Source organism: Camelina sativa, chromosome 14 (assembly GCF_000633955.1).
Source record: "Camelina sativa cultivar DH55 chromosome 14, Cs, whole genome shotgun sequence".
Taxonomy (NCBI): domain Eukaryota; kingdom Viridiplantae; phylum Streptophyta; class Magnoliopsida; order Brassicales; family Brassicaceae; genus Camelina; species Camelina sativa.
The window spans coordinates 18,261,716-18,279,847 of NC_025698.1; the positions used below are offsets into that span (position 1 = coordinate 18,261,716).

General features: G+C 36.8%; 2 protein-coding genes and 1 pseudogene across 2 annotated transcripts; 1 reads left to right on the forward strand and 2 right to left on the reverse strand.

Moving 5' to 3' along the window:
* On the forward strand, window positions 530-4,702 carry LOC104741888 (subtilisin-like protease SBT3.3). Its single transcript, XM_010462815.2, is given in 16 exon segments — window positions 530-887; window positions 1,002-1,094; window positions 1,183-1,280; window positions 1,464-1,608; window positions 1,715-1,806; window positions 1,899-1,996; window positions 2,108-2,214; window positions 2,216-2,264; window positions 2,368-3,044; window positions 3,147-3,223; window positions 3,295-3,425; window positions 3,428-3,500; window positions 3,602-3,716; window positions 3,795-3,987; window positions 4,064-4,535; window positions 4,537-4,702. Coding segments are annotated over 13 exon segments (2,262 nt in total). The 5' UTR covers window positions 530-887; window positions 1,002-1,094; window positions 1,183-1,280; window positions 1,464-1,524; the 3' UTR covers window positions 4,631-4,702.
* LOC104741889 (subtilisin-like protease SBT3.2) lies at window positions 4,783-8,012 on the reverse strand. The gene is made up of 9 exons (XM_010462816.2): window positions 7,896-8,012; window positions 7,697-7,788; window positions 7,500-7,597; window positions 7,235-7,390; window positions 6,462-7,147; window positions 6,295-6,383; window positions 5,978-6,223; window positions 5,775-5,889; window positions 4,783-5,640 (listed from the first exon to the last, which is right to left on the reverse strand). Exons 1-9 carry the CDS (start codon window positions 7,962-7,964, stop codon window positions 4,876-4,878), a joined length of 2,316 nt encoding a protein of 771 aa, XP_010461118.1. The 5' UTR covers window positions 7,965-8,012; the 3' UTR covers window positions 4,783-4,875.
* On the reverse strand, window positions 11,568-18,120 carry LOC104741890 (annotated as a pseudogene).

Below are 18,132 nucleotides of genomic sequence, written 5' to 3' on the forward strand. Positions count from 1 at the left end.
ATAAAAAATATTTTTTTTTAAATCAAAGTTTTTTGAAATTTAAATTTTATCCGCTAAACTACCTAAAAATTTCACAAGAGTATTCTAATCCGGTTTTTAACTTTTATGCATTGTCAATACTTATGTCTTTTTATCAAATGAGAAACGTTTTTTTTTGTTTTTTTCCATATAATATTCAAAATATATATTTTTTTTAATCTTAAACTGTAAAACTATATAAAAAGGTTATATCTTCGTAATTAAATCAAATTAATAATACTACAAGTCAATGAGTAATAGTGAGTCGATAAGAATTTTAACTGGACCTTAAATCTTTTAAAAAGAAGCCCAATAAAAATACTCTGGCCCGCTTCGAATCATCTTCTCCGATGGGTACAAAACCGAGTCTCCGTCAAGACAGCCGTCCGCCGTTGTAATGTCTTGGCGACGTCGATTTATGTATAAGAAGATTGGTATGGAACATACTAAGTAGAACACTGCAGATACTTTGAAATCAATACTTTTTTTTTTGTTAAGGTTCGTGTTTTCATTTCCTATTTCAGTTTCGTTGAAAATTCCATGAATTGGGAGCATTATTATTAGCCACGCAAAGACATAATTTTAATACGTTTGAAGAAGACGTGTTCATTTTGGTCTCCAATCTTAACGATAGTTTTAATTTGTTCTGGAAGAAAACTAAAGCAATCATGTTTTCTACTATAAATTTGATTGATGGTTGCTACTTACTCAATAAAAAAAGTCAAAATTAAGTTAATTGCAAAAATTGAAAACACTATTTTTTTCCTTTTTTCTTTTTGGGAATGAGGAATTACAGATCATTACTTGTCTTGGTGCTAAGTTTGATTATAGTTTTGAATCTTGTTCGAGCTAGTAGTGATGCAAGCAAGGTAAAAAAAATGATCTTCTTCTTTTTTTATGAGACAGCAAAGAAATAAATATAACTAATCTAGCTAATGGGGTTATGACCAATTTTTGTGTTGTGATGATGATAATCAAAATAGGTTCATAGTGTATCTTGGTGAGAAGCAACATGATGATGATCCTGAGTTTGTCACAGAATCTCATCACCAGATGTTGTCGTCACTTCTTGGAAGGTACAAAAGCTAACTAACTACTTGATTAGTATTATTAATTAACTCCATTATATGTCTTAAGCTGTTTACCTTTTATCTTGTGTCACAGTAAAGCGGATGCACATGAATCGATGGTGTACAGTTACCGACATGGCTTTTCAGGCTTTGCTGCCAAGCTTACCGACTCACAAGCCAAGAAACTTGCTGGTACTCTCATACATAGCCTTTGTTGTTTGCCTTCAGTTTCACCATGCCCTTAGGCTTCTTATAGCATTTTTGTATGATATGATCTAAAGCTTTGAGCTTAATAATAGTTTCATCGCTGATGCAATTTTAAATTTTAAACGCACAAAAAACTAAAGCATGTTTCTATATAAAATGCTGGTGCAGTGGTGCTTCCTCAAATTTTTCTAAGTAGATTGAGAAAAATAAAAATCTACTGTTTACTGGAATGAGTAACTACGTACCATTCATTCTCTTGGTGCTAAGTCTGATAATAGTTCTGAATGCCGCACTAGCTGGTGCTGAGAGCAAGGTAAGTTTGATTTTTTCTTTTTTACCAAATAGCAAAAAAAAAAAGAGAAACTAGTGTAACAGGTTATGACCAAGTTTTTGGTTGTGTTGTGATCATAATCAAATAGGTTCATATAGTGTATCTTGGTGAGAAGCAGCACCATGATCCTGAGTTTGTCACAAAATCTCATCACCAGATGTTGTGGTCACTTCTTGGAAGGTACAGAGTGATGAATGATCAATTATTCAATTCTTGTGGGTCGCATTATGTCTCAAGCTTTTTTTGACCAAGACTTTTATTTTGTGTCACAGTAAAAAAGATGCACATGACTCAATGGTGTATAGTTACCGACATGGCTTTTCAGGCTTTGCTGCTAAACTCACCAAGTCACAAGCCAAGAAAATCGCTGGTAGTACTCGCAGTTGTCTTTAAGTCACACACCTTTTCTTTGCTTCTTAGCATTCAAACAAAACTAAGACTAAATGTCTTCATTGCTGATGCACATTATTCTGGAAAACAGATTTGCCTGAAGTTGTTCATGTCATACCGGATGGTTTTTATGAACTCGCGACAACACGAACATGGGACTACTTAGGCCTTTCTGCTGCCAGTCCAAAGAATCTCTTAAAATGATACAAACATGGGTGACCAAGTTATCATTGGTGTTATTGACACAGGTATAAATAGATTTTAGTCACAGTTTAGATTTATTGTTGTTTATGTTTCTTTTGATTTCTTTATTTTAATACCTCATTGACTTATTGCTTTGTGAGGTTGTAGGGGTGTGGCCAGAGTCTGAATCATTTAATGACAATGGGGTTGGACCAATACCAAGGAAATGGAAAGGAGGATGTGAATCAGGAGAAAACTTCAGATCAACAAATTGCAACAGAAAGCTCATAGGAGCCAAGTACTTTATGAAAGGGTTTCTTGCTTAAAACAAGGGATTCAATTCCACAAAATCCCCTGATTACATTTCCGCTAGAGACTTTGACGGCCATGGAACGCACGTTGCCTCCATTGCGGGTGGTTCATTTGTTCCTAACGTAAGCTACAAGGCTCTTGCTGGAGGAACCTTGAGAGGTGGTGCACCACGTGCTCGTGTAGCAATGTACAAGGCTTGTTGGTATCTGGAAGAGCTAGATGGAGTGACTTGTGTAAATTCTGACATCATGAAAGCAATTGACGAAGCTATGCATGACGGTGTTGATGTTTTGTCAATCTCTCTTGTTGGTCAAGTCCCTCTACTTCCTGAAACTGACATGCTTAATGAGTTTGCCACTGGATTATTTCATGCTGTTGCAAAAGGCATTGTAGTTGTTTGTGCAGGTGGTAACGATGGTCCAGAAGCTCAGACCGTGGTAAACATAGCTCCTTGGATCTTAACAGTGGCTGCAACCACTCTAGATCGGTCCTTTCCCACACCTATTACACTTGGGAACAATAAAGTGATATTGGTAAAGCAGAGTTATATGTTCTACAAACATTTTTGTTTCCGTTGTTATCACCGTTTTTTCCTTGGAACTCGCTGACTATGCGTATTTCCAATCTTACTTCAGGGTCAAGCAACCTACACAGGTCCGAAACTTGGCTTAACTAGTTTGGTTTATCCAGCGGATGCAGGTAACAGCAGCGGGTAAGTAACGAGAACTTGACTTCTTGGTATGACATCTGTTTAGTTTTCACTGAATCTGTAACACTTTGCAGTGTCTGTGAATCCCTTAATCTCAACTCTAACCATACAATGGCTGGGAAAGTTGTGCTGTGTTTCACAACTTCAAGAACCAACACTGCTATACCGACCGCTGCATCTTTTGTGAAGACAGCCGGAGGGCTTGGCCTGATGATTTCCCATGTGTCGCCATTGACTACGAGCTCGGGACCGATATACTTGCTTACATACGTTCCACTAGGTATGAAACTATAAACCCTGATCCTCACTTCATAGAGTAGTACATTTTCAGTTTTTTCCTTCCCTTCCAAGAAACACATATTCATAAGAAAAAGATTACAGATCACCTGTTGTGAAGATACAACCTTCAAGAACACTCTTCGGACAACCTGTTGGTACAAAGGTCGTAAATTTCTCATCAAGAGGGCCTAACTCGATGTCCCCGGTGATTCTAAAAGTATGTCTTCAAAGTTTTGACCCCATCAGATGTTCTGCAATATCTTAATTATTATGAAGCTCAATATTTATGATGCAGCCCGACATAGCAGCACCAGGAGTAAGGATATTAGCTGCTACATCTCCCAACTCCACATTGAGTGCTGGTGGATTTGCTATTCTTTCAGGAACATCTATGGCGACTCCAGCAATTTCAGGAGTTATTGCACTTCTCAAAGCTCTGCATCCTGATTGGTCCCCTGCGGCTTTTAGATCAGCCATTGTCACTACAGGTTCTTATCTTCTTCCAACTACAGAAACAACCGATCAATAGATCCAACTCAAGAAACCGTTGTCTTTACTTTGCAGCTTGGCGAACAGATCCATTCGGAGAGCAGATTTTTGCTGAAGGGTCTTTTAGCAAAGTAGCTGATCCGTTTGATTATGGTGGAGGCCTTGTGAACCCTGAGAAAGCTGCAGAACCTGGTCTCATATATGACATGGGCTCAGAAGACTACAAACTCTACTTGTGCTCAGCCGGTTACAACGACTCATCTATCTCTCAGCTTGTAGGTGAAGTAACAGTCTGTTCAAACCCCAAACCTTCCGTTCTTGACGTCAACTTACCTTCGATCACCATCCCAAATCTCAAAGACGAAGTCACTCTCACTAGAACCGTCACTAACGTTGGACCAGTCGACTCGGTCTATAAAGTCGTGGTCGAGCCTCCGCTCGGGGTGATAGTGGTTGTGACGCCGGAGATACTAGTGTTTAACTCGAAATTTAAAAGTGTCTCCTTCACGGTTAGAGTCTCGACCACACACAAAATCAACACTGGGTATTAGTAGTTTGACTTGGACTGACTCTGTACATAATGTGATAATCCCTGTATCTGTCAGAACTCAGATCCTTCAAAACTACTATGATGAGAACTGATGATTCTTAGAACTTTATGTGTTTGTACGAATAAAGCGTTATTAATCAAAATTTATCTGAGGACATTAAATTTCCTCTATGGCCCTATCTTCTTCCGCAAGAAACTAAGAATAAGCTTTTAGTAGAAATGGTAAGAATATATCGTTTTATTAATCAATCATGAACACAATGATACACTAAATAAGAAATAAAAATAAATAAAAAAATGCAGAATCTGAAGTTATTATAATCACACAAAGATCTAATCAGTTCTCGTCGTAATAACGCTGCAAGATCTGAGTTCTCACAGACAAAGGAATAACCACATTATGAACAGAATCAGTCCAAGTCAAGCTCCCAAAATAGTATCCAGTGTTTACTCTATGGTTCGTTACCACGCGGACCTTGAACGAGAGCTTCCTGGTCTTAGCATTGAACACTAATGTGCTTGGTGTCACGGTCACGTTAACACCCATCGGAGCCTCAATAACAGCCTTATAAACCGATCCTACTGGTCCAACATTGGTAACGGTTCTAGTGATAGTAACTTCTTTTGCAAGGTTTGGGATAGTGATTGAAGGCAAGTTAAGATCAAGAACAGAAGGTTTGGGGTTTCCACAAACCGTCTTCTTGCGGACGAGTCTAGTAATGGATGAATCCGTGTAACCAACAGAGCACAAGTAGAGAACATAATCGTTAACTCCCATATCGTAGACAAGACCGGGTTTTGCGGCTTTCTCTGAGTTCACAACGCCTCCTCCATAGTCAAATGGATCAGCTAATTTGCGGTTTGACCCGTCTGCAAAAATAGGTTCACCGGATGGATCTGTTCTCCAAGCTGTAGTAACAATAGCGGATCTAATGGCGGCTGGAGACCAATGAGGGTGCAAAGACTTAAGAAGTGCTACAATTCCTGCAACAACAGGAGTCGACATTGATGTTCCTGATTTCATGGAGAATCCTCTGTCGTAGAATGTATCGTTTGGAGAAGTAGCTGCGAGTATGTTCACTCCAGGTGCTGCAATATCAGGCTGTGTATAAAAAAAACAATCAAAAGAAACGATGAAACTTCAGTCAAAAGTAACTACATGAAACTTGTAAATTTTAGGGTTTAAAGTTCTGAGACTTATCAAAACAGAGAATTTAGTAGCTAAGCTTGGAATACCTTGAGAATTGCAGGAGAGATCGAACTAGGTCCTCTAGATGAGAAAGTCGCGACCTTTGTAGCAACAGGGAGTCCAACCAATGTTCTTGTAGGTTGAATCTTGGCGACTGGTGATCTGCAAAACAAACCATTTGATATACCAAATCAATATCTAGGTATTGGTTACAAGTACTAACTAATATGTAATGGGGTCTGTTAAATACCTAGTGGAACGTATGTAGAAGAGTATATCAGTTCCTAGTTCGTAATCAACAGCGAGACAGGGGAAACCGTCGCATGGATTAAGCTGATAGCCTGGATTTCTTGCAACTATAACGCCGTAGCCATCAAGGTTGAATACATCTGATGCAGCCTGGATCAGGGTACCATAATCTGTCGATTTCGTGAAACACAAGACAATCTTTTCTTTTATTATACGAGCTGGGTTTTTAGCAAGATCTTCACAGACTCTGCAAGTAAGAGAAAATGATTGAGATGACAGACTAGAAAGAAAAAAAAGATTAGAGAGTTTGAAAATTACCCTGAAAATGTCTCGTTGCTTGCTCCTGGACCTTCAGGGTAAACCAAACCGGTGAAATCCATGTCTGGACCTTGATACAATGCTTGACCCTAAAATTTGAAATGTTAAAAACAGAGTTTGTGCAAGAAGTGATATTTTTTCCTCTGTTTTGTTTTTTTGGAACTTACCACAATCGTAATGTTGTTGCCAAGTGTGATTAGTGTTGGAAAAGACCGATCTTGAGTGGTTGCAGCAACGGTAATGATCCAAGGAGCCGTGTTGGTAACGGTTTGAGAAGCAGGACCGGCGTTACCACCTGAACATACAACGGGGATTCCCTTGGCAACCGCATGAAACGCTCCAACCGCCATAGCGTCCTGAGCGTCCACTTCCGGAAACAGAGGAATTGGGAACGACGTCGAGATTGACAAAACGTCGACACCGTCGTGAATCGCTTCGTCTATTGCTTTCAACATATCTGCAGCTGAACAAGTTGCTGTTCCTATAGAGGCTAAGTGCCAACAAGCCTTGTACATTGCTACGCGTGCCCGTGGAGCACCACCTCTAGCTGTTCCTCTCCCGAGAGCTAAGTAGCTCGCGTCAGAGACAAATGAGCCAGCAGCGGTTGCAGCCACGTGTGTCCCGTGACCATTGAAGTCTCTTGGAGATATGTATTCTGGATTCTCTGTAGTGTTCCAGTTGCTTTCGTCGGCGCCATTGATTAAGCCACTGATGAAGTATTTGGCGCCAATCAGTTTTCTGTTACAAACGGTTGAGCCGTTAAAGCTCTGTTTTGAGTCACAGCTTCCTTTCCAACGTTTTGGTATTGGTCCAAGACCTTTGTCACTGAATGATTCAGACTCTGGCCATATCCCTGATATAAATATAAAACCAATCGCGGTTTAATTAAATGTGAAACTTTATAAGATTTCGGTTTAAGAGGCAAGAGTTGAGTTTATACCGGAGTCAACGACGCCGATGATGACTTTGTCTCCCATGTTAGTTTGGTTTAGAAGATTCTTTGGATGTCTTGTAGTATGTTTCAAGTAATCCCAAGTCCTAGTTGTTTGTAGTTCGTAGAATCTATCGCGTATGACATGAACAACTTCAGGTAACTCTGTTTATATCATAAAATATAAAGAGTTGCATTTAGCCATGGCTAAAAAAGTAAAAATAAAACAAGAACTCCTAATCAAAAATATCAATCTTTGTGTGTTTATAAGTACCTGAGAGTTGAATCACTTGGGAATCGGTTAGTTTGGCTGCGAAAGCGGAAAAACCATGGCGATAACTATACACCATTGAATCATGTGCAGCTTCTTTGCTGTGATATGTGATGTGGCATAACAAAAATGAGTATAACAACCAGTGTGGATATGCTTTGGTCAAAGTTGATAATACAAGTTTTTTAAGTAGTTATTACCTTCCGAGGATTGACCAAAGCATCTGATGATGAGACTCGGTGACTGAGTCAGGATGATCGTGCTGCCTTTCACCGAGATACACTATGTGAACCTATTGAATCATCAAACAAAGTATGTTAATCTTAGCTTCTTGCAAAAACTAAAACTCGTGTATAAGCTAAGTAGACCAAAAGGAAAAAAAAAACATATACTGCGTACCTTAGTTTCAGCAGCAATGTTGAGAGCAAGCATTAGATATATTGCCACAATGATCGATATTTTCGTCATATTCGGTTTTGTTAGAGAGATGAAATGTAATGTAGTTTACTTGAAGAGGCTCATGTGGAAGAAGGGTTTATATATACAATGAAGTTGAGTTATTTTAGGCTCACATTGTTTGAACTTTGAATGATTTGGAACATAATAATGGGTTGCTCTGATTATGACAACTTGTATGTTTTTTAATAAAGCTTTTTTTGTCATTAAAAATGATTGTTAGTTTATGTGACAATGCACCCATGATAGGAACCACATAAGAAGGTCCCTATATTTCCAATCTCATGAGTCAAGAACCATTCAGTTGACCTCTTCTTTGTAAAAAAAAGTCTTATTTATCTCCTTTTGATCGTTTAGAAATCATTATATCTATGGCGCTTTACACGGGGAAACAAAGCCGCCTTGATTTTTATATAGAACATGATTGGTTCAATTTTGAAATGCAATTGTCACTGGAAAGTGGAGATAAATTATATATTCTTGGTCAAACTGATAAGTTCAAATTAATCCTGGAGCTACTCTCTCAAACAAGAGATCACTGTAGTACTTAGGGGTCAAATTCCATAGAGACTCAAAATCAAACACAATGGATTATAGAGTTTTGTTATTACGTTAAACAAGTTAATTTAATTATTGAAAAAGCAATGCAAATATTCAAATAAAAGTGACAAGGCTCTCTGTAAAATACTCGTTTGGACGAGGTCTCCCGAACACATCGTAAGCTAAACCGGTGCTGACGAATAACCAGCCCGCAATGAATAGGGAAGGTATAGTAATGCTATGAATGACCCAATATCGAATACTGGTAATAATATCAGCAAAAGAATGTTCTCCTGTGCTTCCAGACATACTGAAATCCATATATTCTCGTAGGGAATCGATTCTGTAAAAGATGAATCAGTAAATTAAAATTAACTAAGATTGCATCTTTGTGAGATCGTCAATAAAGTACCAAGGGTATTTTTAGATTTGTGAAATCAGAAAATCAAAGGATTAAGCCTAGGAAATTTTTCAGGAAATTATGAAATATTAAATCAGTAAATTAATTAAGGTTCAAACAATTAAAAACCAGATCTAGAACTCTAAACTTTTGGTAAAATAAATCAGTTCTCACTGCAATTATTATCTAGATTTAAAACCAGCAAATCCAAATCTCTTTGTAAAGTTCTAAGTTAAAAATCAGCTTTAAGAACAAGTTTAGATAAGTTCACAAAATTATTAATTCAAATCTCTTTGTAATAAAATTTTTTTGCTCATCAATGGTTTAATTAGGAAAACAATTATATTTTCATATCAATTTATTTCCCTATGATAACAATTCTAGGTGATCAATCAAGAATTATTGTGAAGAACAACCAAAGATGAAGATCATAAAAGATTAAGAACCCTAAAAATCTCAGATCTAATAAATCATAAAAACTCTATGAAAAACCCTAAACCTAACAAGCAAATTACTCAGACATGTTTAATGAAGAATAAATCATAATTCTGAATAACATGCAATAGATTATTGAATAGTAAAAAGAGGGAGTTTAGAAATCTTCTCTCTACAAAGAATTCAGATACGTCTCTCTCAAAAGCTCTCAATAATCTCTCTCTCAAAAACTGCTAGAAAATAACTTGTAGGTTTCTAAAACCCAAAAATAAAATATATACATCCTAAAACACGTCCAGGGACTTATGATGCAATTGTGGAAAACTTCGGGTAAAATTGTAAAACTTCCAATTCTTGCTCTCTCTCGTTAGATAAAACAAGGTGTCGACCGACACCAAGGCGGTGTCGATCGACACCATCGCTCTGTTTCGATTCCAAATTCGTTTCCTCCGGGTTAAATGCTCCAAAATGTCCAAATTGCTCCATTTCGCTCCATCCGTGCCAAAATCCTAGAAAACTTGTAATAACACAAAAACAACCTAGAAAACAAATCAAAAGACTCAAAAACCACACTTATATCATGGTTAAAAACCGTAAAAACGATGATATATCACAAACCAAAGAAAAGAAGGATAACAACACGAGGTCTAATGACACACTATATGGACGATGGTTCTACTTCTATGTGAATGCGATACTTGTTCTTTTTGTATAATCCCTATATGAATGTGATTTTTCAATTGATTATGATTCCGTTAGAAAATAACTTATAGGTCCGCTGTTAAAGATGGTTTTATATGAATGGAATATTTGTTCTTTTGTATAATCACAATATGGACGTGATACTTCAATTAATATCTTATATAATATCACAAGGTTTTTTCTAATTTTGCCTATCGATACGACATTTAGCGTTCTATTTTTGCGACATGTGTACTTGACATTAATTTCAAGTTTGATCCTTTAAATTTACATTTATTTATTTAGAAAAATGTTAATTTCTTTTATCTTCCTCTACCAAATATTTAATTATTTTGGATTTGTATTATCTAGTGTTATTTCATAGCAATATTCAAAATATATTCTTTACTAATTTTTTTATCACAACCGTAATTTTATTAATTAACTATTTTTATCGGTTTCACATGTCAATATGTACTATATATCAAACTATAATAAACTAGATTTCTGATAAATTGTCATTTGGCACCACTCTATTTTTTTAATGTGTCATTTTTTTTTTCAATTTTAATGAAATCAAAGACACATTATTGCTAATCTAAAACTAAATTGTCTACACACATTTTTTAATTTGAGACATTTTATTTATTCAGTTTCTTTAGGTTACATTTACTTAACTCAATCAATTACCTCGAAGACATTATAGGTGGACATTTTCTTTTGTTCAAACTGTTCATGTTGCAATAATGCATATCACAAAATTAATTACAATTAATATGCTTTATAATTGTATTTATTGCCATGAATGTGTTTACTCAGAATAATGTGTCAATAGAATTCTTTAAAAACTTCATAAAATGTTTAGTGTATTAAATAAGATCTAATGCTCACATGACTAATAATGAAAAAACGATTATATGTCTTTCTTTTCCCATCATTTCTCATGGTATTTTATTTTATTTTTTATTATGAAGTTTTTTTTAAATGATGTCTTGTAGTATGATGATTAACAGATTAATAAATCGATGACTATTTGAAGAAATCATATACAAAGCTATGTCAATATATATATTTTTTTTGTATCAAAGTCTTGTCAATATTTATTAGCTTCTTTCAAAGGATTATATTTTATGATAGTCATGATTTAAAGTTTTTGCATTGGTTTGGTTTGTAATGTGTGTGTTTTTTTTTACTTTCAAACTGTAGTTGGAAGCCTTTAGTGATGAAGATGAGTCCAATGCACGACTCATCACAATCTCTTTGGCTTTGAACATTCAAAGATATATTATAGTTGTATGTCCTTAGATTTCTCTCTTAAATCTTCTGGTCTTCAACTAAAATATATTTCTAAGTTTATGTTTCGTAAAATTGTTTTGTCTATGTACTTATATTTTTTAATCTGATAAGTAAAAGGCTTACCTTAGCAAGGGGCTTAACAGCAACTGAACCGCTCTGTTTTAACTATAAAGAATCTCGTCAACATTTAACGCTAATGGCAGGTGTAGATAGAACATAAAAATACAGTAACAGAATTACAAACGGGCAGATTGACAAGACTATAGAAAAAATAACATTAATTTCGATTTTAAGTCATTCTGTTTTACATTTCATTCTGAAAGCAATCTGTTTTACATCACATAGAAAACCATTTCATTCAGGTGTAGATAGACAACCAAACACCGTATTTGGAACGGATCCATTTGGAACACAGAAACAAAACAGATCTCGATCCAACAGGTGTAAGAAAAATGAAAATGGCTTACTTTTCTATCTCGGCTCGGATCTACACAGGGAAGGTTGAACCTTTGTAGAGTTCACCTAACAAATAAAAAGGAAACCACATTAAAAAAAACAGCAACCCGACGGCTCGGATACAATCTAGATCGGATGAAGAGTAAGAGAAACAAACGAACGCTTACCTGGAATCTCTCGTTTCATATCTGAATCTGGAGATTGAGAGACCTTCCTTACATCATAGAAAGAAACCAAAAAGGTTGAACCTTTGGAGCGTTTCTCTTGCAAATAAAAATGAAATCACATTAAAAAGCAAACCGACGGCTCGTATACAATCTAGATCGGAAGAAGAGTACGAAAAGTAAAAGAACAAACAACGCTTACCGATAAGAAGAAGAATCTCTTGGTTTCTTTTAGGGACTCCAAATTTTTGGTCTTTAAAGTTTGTCTTTTTTTAAAACGTTTTGTGTTTTATCAAAAAACACGAAACAAACACAAACACAAGAGAGTGGAACATTCTTCTGTTAAAACAGAGGATAGAAACAGAGCATAAGAGAGTGTGAGAGAGCTCAAAGAGTGGACGAGGTCCCAAATGTCAACACATCATGTTTACTTTTCTTATATAGATTTTAGTCAAAACTTTATGTGAATTGTCCAAAAAAAAAAAGAGACAAAACTAAGGCTATATTTGGAGATCTAATAACACACTGCCTATAATAATTGACAACAACACTAACTAATACTCATAATCCGTGCCTCATTGTTTGATGTCAAGTGTCAAAAAGAGTCTTCACAATTTCAACGAATATGATTAAGATGAGAAAATGGCTCTGGAGCTACCTTTGGAACAGCTTTCTTGACGGTCCCTGGTACTCCAAAAACATTCCAAATCCTGAGAGTCTCGTCTGCTGCTACTGAAGCCACGGATGGGTGCCATATAAAGAACTCTTGATGTATGACCAGTGAGTTCAGCCATTTTCACCATGGATGGGTACTTCCAAAGTGTAAGCTGATTCTGTGTATACCCATGTGAGCTAAGCAATTCTCTTTCGTTTTTGCTCCATAGCAGTGAAGAAACTTGAGAGCCGGTGTCAACTGAATTCAAGCAAGCCCCAGTGAGTGTATTCCAGAACTTAATCGTCGGATCTCTGCCACCACCACCAGTTGCAAGCAAACTCGATTGGAAAGGGCACCACGCGAGAGCTTTCACAGCAGCTCTATGTTCCTCAAACCTATGCAGCCATTGCCTAGTTGAGTTGGAGGAGGAGGAGGACAAGGAACGATCCCATACGTGTACCACATTGTCGTTACCCCCACTTGCTAGTTGCTGTCCTGATCCTGACCACTTGAGACCACAAACCTCATCAGTGTGACCCACGTAAGTTGCCACAATGGGTGATCTCATCCGCACATCATTGTTGATGACCCGTCCGTCCATTCCTCCAGTTGTTAGAATGTGATTGTTCCATGCCAATGATCCTACTCTTGACTGGTGACCCCCTTTCAATGTTCTTATCAGTCTACGATCAGAAGAATCCCACAGCTGCACTTGAGAGTTGTGAAGACCAACTGCAAGAGATTTACCATCTTGCGTTCACTTAACACTTGTGACAGGTGCCTCCTCTTCATCAACGGTCACAAGCTCAGATGTAAGATCAGTGGATGCATTCTGCAAGTAAACAATGTCTCCCAAAGCCACGACTAGAACATTAGCACTGCTCCAGTCCAACAAGTTAAGGTAGAAGTCATCGGCTAAGTCAGGTAGGTCTAAGGTTCTCTCACTAGTCTGACGAATGTATCTACAAGGCTTTACGGATCTAGGTTCTTGTTGGTGAGGATCAGAAGAAGCAGAGTGAATACTACTAGAAAGCAGAGCTTGAGGTTTGTCTCTGAAAGCGAGAATCCGGTCATATTCATCGTTTCAGCTAATCGTTCTATGTAGGCTTTTCTTGATGGTGAAGTTACTTCAGCCTTAAGTTTTCTTCCTTCAGTTAGAGCGTAATGAGCGTAGTCAAAGTCCATCGCAGACCTATTTGGTATAAACCTATCAAAATTTCCCTTGGATCGCTTCCTGGGGAGAAAGTGCTCTTGAGTTGAACACCAACCTGTTATATTCGTCATTACCAAACACACTCAAAAGAAACGAAATTAGAGACGTAATCAAACAAAGCCTGCAAAGACAGAAGCGTTAGTCAATTCGAACACAAAGAGAAGAGTTGAGTTGAGTTTCGTCGATGAGAGACTAATCAAACAAAGCCTGCAGAGAAAGAAGCGTTAGTCAACTCGAACACAAAGAGAAAAGTTGAGTTTCGTCGATGGGAGATAACCAAATAAAGCCTGCAGATAAAGAAGCGTTAGTCAATTAGAACACAAAGAGAGAAGAGTTTAGTTTCGTCGATGAGAGACTAATCAAATAAAGCCCGCAAAGAAAGAAGCGTAAGTCAATTCCAACACAGAGACAAGAGTTTAGTTTCGTCGCTGATAGACAAAAGAGATTAATCAATCAAATAAAGCCTGCAAAGACAGAAGTGTTAGTGAATTTGAACACAAAAGAGAGAGAAGAGTTTCATCGCTGATGAATGTGAGATGACAATCGAGAGAGCTAATGATGGAGAGCGATTTAGGGTTTCTTTTGTTTTCTCTGATCAATTATATATAGAGACTGATATATATATATATATATATATATATATATATATACACTACAACGGTTTAGATTGATATAGTAAAATAGAAACAAACGAGAAAAGGAAAATTACAATTACAACGGTTAGATTAATAAACATTGCTACCTACTGAAGGCACTCCTCCTGCATTTGCACAGTTGTATATATTTGATACTGAAAATGAAATAAGCAACAGAACAGCAGCTTTCAGGTAATAATGCTAACTAAATCTTAAAAGTGGATCTATATTATGAATCTTATTTGACTTTGAATTTTCACGACAAGTACTAATGTTTTGAATCAACTATCCACTTTCTATAATTGTGTAGTTCTAAACGAAGAACACCTACGACAGAATCCAGAACACTAAGAGCTGATATTGTCGAAGCAATTAAATCTATGCTAGATGAGTGCAATCCATACATTAAGATACTCCGAACTGCAAGGGATCGTTTCGGTGATTCATTAGAAACATCAGATGTTAAGATTGTATTGATTTCTGGGCGTGAAGTTCATGACAAGACATATACGCTCCCAACAAGTTCTGAAGTTGCTGCATTATTTGTTGGAGATTTTGACACTGAATTGGATGGTAGAGATATTGTTGTGGAAACAAAGAGTAAGCAATTGGCAAGGATAAGTGAGCTTCACCCTGCATACCTTCCTTTACAGTATCCTCTTTTATTTCCATATGGAGAAGACGGTTATCATATTGATCTGCATCTTAAGAAGGCGACCACAACATCGAGAAATCCACGGTTTCGACTAAGCATGCGAGAGTTTTTTGCTTATAAAATCATTGAGGTCATGGGCAGTTTAATCCTCTTCTGCATTCTGGGAAACTCTTTCAGCAGTTTTTGGTTGATGGATTTACAATGATCGAAGCTGAAAGAATAGGATATCTTAGACTAAACCAAAAGTTATTGTGGGCAGGTAAGTACAACAATGTTGCAACTTCTGCAGCAAGTGGAAATCAAGATGCTGATAAGTGTGGAAAGCGAATTCTCTTACCATCAACTTTTGTGGGAGGTCAACGATATATGCAAGAAAAATACAGGGACGCAATGGCAGTTTGTCAAAACATTGGCTACCCGAGTTTGTTCATTACATTCACTTGCAATCCTAAATGGCCAGAGATTACAAGACACCTACAAGCAAGGGCCCTAAAAACAGAAGACAGGGCTGACGTGATCTCCCGAATATTCAAGATGAAGTTAGATAATCTCATCTTTGACATTCATAACAAAAACCTTTTTGGTCCATCAATCGCAGGTTACCTACATATAATTCTTAAGTTTTTAACTGATTATGTTCACATATTTATGTTTTTCCTCATCCATCTCCTTTTCTATTTTTTAAAAACAGTGATATATACAATCGAATTTCAAAAAAGAGGTCTCCCTCATGCTCATATTTTGTTGTGGCTAAAGCGTGGGTCAAAACTGGCTACTACAAAGGATATCGACGAAGTCATATATGCTGAAATCCCTGATGAAGCTACTAACCCTGTCCTTCATGGAATAGTTAAAGAACTAATGATTCATGGTCCATGTGGGTTAGTAAACCCACGTTCACCGTGCATGGAAAAAAGAAAATGCACCAAAAAATTCCCAAAAGAATTCTGCAAAGAGACATATATCAACAAGGATGGTTACCCAGTGTACAGGAGAAGAGAAGATGGGCGAACTGTGGAAAAAATGGAATTTTCATAGATAATCGGTTTGTAATTCCTTACAACCCTTATCTGCTTCTAAAGTACCATGCGCATATAAATGTAGAATGGTGCAACCAGACCAGAGCAATCAAATATTTATTCAAATATATAAACTAAGGTAACGACAGGGTTACAGCAGCATCAATTGAGTCAGTGACCACAACAAATGACGTGGAAGGTACCGTAAAGGTTATAGACGAAATAAAGGAATACTATGATTGCAGGTAATTTGTTTAACCTTACTATTTTTTTAGCTACGTCTTTTTTTAGTTAGCCTAAATCACTAACATAAGTCTTAATTATATGTTCTCTTTAAAAGGTATGTATCGCCTCTTGAAGCAACATGGAGAATGTGGGGTTTTGACCTTCATCACAGCAGCACAACTGTGCAAAGATTGTCATTTCATTTAGAAGGGGAGCAAAATGTAACAATGGAGGATAATGATGATGTTGATGATGTTTTGAACCGTCTGGGGAATCATACATCACAACTTTTAGAGTGGATGAAAATGAACCAACACAACACGGAAGCACAACAACTAACTTACATTGAATTTCCTAAACACTTTGTTTGGAACCGAACCAAAAAAAGAATGGACAAAGCGTAAACGAAATTCAGCTGTTGGTCGGATGCATTTTATCTCACCATCTGCTGGTGATGAGTTTTACATGAGAATCCTGCTTGCGGTGATCAAAGGTGCAATCAACTTTGAGGATTTACGTACTTTTGATGGTATTTTGTATCCAATGTATCAAGATGCATGTGCAGCTCTTGGTCTCCTTGAAGATGACCAATTATATATTGATAGAATCGCAGAAGCCAGCCAATGGGGATCAGCTAAGTACATGCGTCAACTATTTGTGAGGCTCCTAAACTCAGATAGTTTCTCATCACCTAATCATGTTTGGTTAAAAACATGGCATTTGCTTGCAGAAGACATTTTAGATATGCAGAGAAGAATTCAGGAAAAACCAGGTTAGAAAAATTTATCTTCATGTATAAATTAAAAAAAAAAAAAAAAATTGATCACTAACATTGATTTTGAAAACTCATATGTCTGGAAATGAGCAAATATCAGTTAAAAAATCAAGCTTTGCTTGAAATTTAAAAGCTTTTACAGTCCAACGGAAGTAGCCTCAAAACTTATTCTTCACTTCCATTTCCTGTAAACACCAATATCCCATCTTCAGCAAACAGATTGATTACAGAAGAGTTGTATTACGACAGAGACAAGGCTGCTTCAGACCATCAAAAGATGCTTCCAAGTCTAACAGATGAACAAAGGAATGTGTATGATAGTATATTGGCTTCAGTAGAATCAAATTGTGGAGGTGTATATTTTGTTTATGGATTTGGAGGTACGGGAAAGACTTTTCTTTGGAAGACTTTGTCATCATATATCCGTTCGAAAGGAAAAATTGTGATCATTGTTGCGTCGAGTGGAATGGCAGCTTTATTATTGGAAGGAGGAAGAAGTGCTCATTAACGGTTCGCAATACCAATACAGCTACACAAAATTTCAACATGTCATATTGCTGCTAATAGTGATCTAGCTGGATTGCTATTGGAATCTACGTTGATTATCTGGGACGAGGCACCAATGTTGCATAAACATTGTTTTGAATCTTTTGATCGAAGTATGAGAGATATAGCAAGAGCAGCTAATGTTATTAATGCTGATAATCCATTTTGTGGGAAAACAATAGTTTTTGGTGGTGATTTTCGACAAGTGCTACCAGTTATTGCTAAAGGGAGTAGATGGCAAATTGTTCAAGCTTCTCTAACCTCTTCATCATTATAGCGATTTTGCTCTGTTCTTCGTCTGACAAAAAACATGCGTCTAACTATTGATTCGGATCCTGCTGAGACTAAATCCATCAAAGAATTCTCAGAATGGATTCTAAAGTTAGGAGATGGAAAGCTTTCAGAACCAAATCATGGTGAAGCTGTGCTCGATATTCCAGGTGACATGCTTCTTTTGGATAATCTTGACCCTATAGATTCAATCA

What these genes read in the sequence shown, in the direction of transcription:
- LOC104741889 (XM_010462816.2), bottom strand. Translation starts at nt 7,964, where the DNA reads ATGACGAAAATATCGATCATTGTGGCAATATATCTAATGCTTGCTCTC. An exon ending in CCAAGTGATTCAACTCTCAG is followed by an intron (nt 7,391 to 7,499) that starts GTACTTATAAAC and finishes TGATATAAACAG; the next exon opens with AGTTACCTGAAGTTGTTCAT. An exon ending in GCAACAACATTACGATTGTG is followed by an intron (nt 6,384 to 6,461) that starts GTAAGTTCCAAA and finishes TTCAAATTTTAG; the next exon opens with GGTCAAGCATTGTATCAAGG.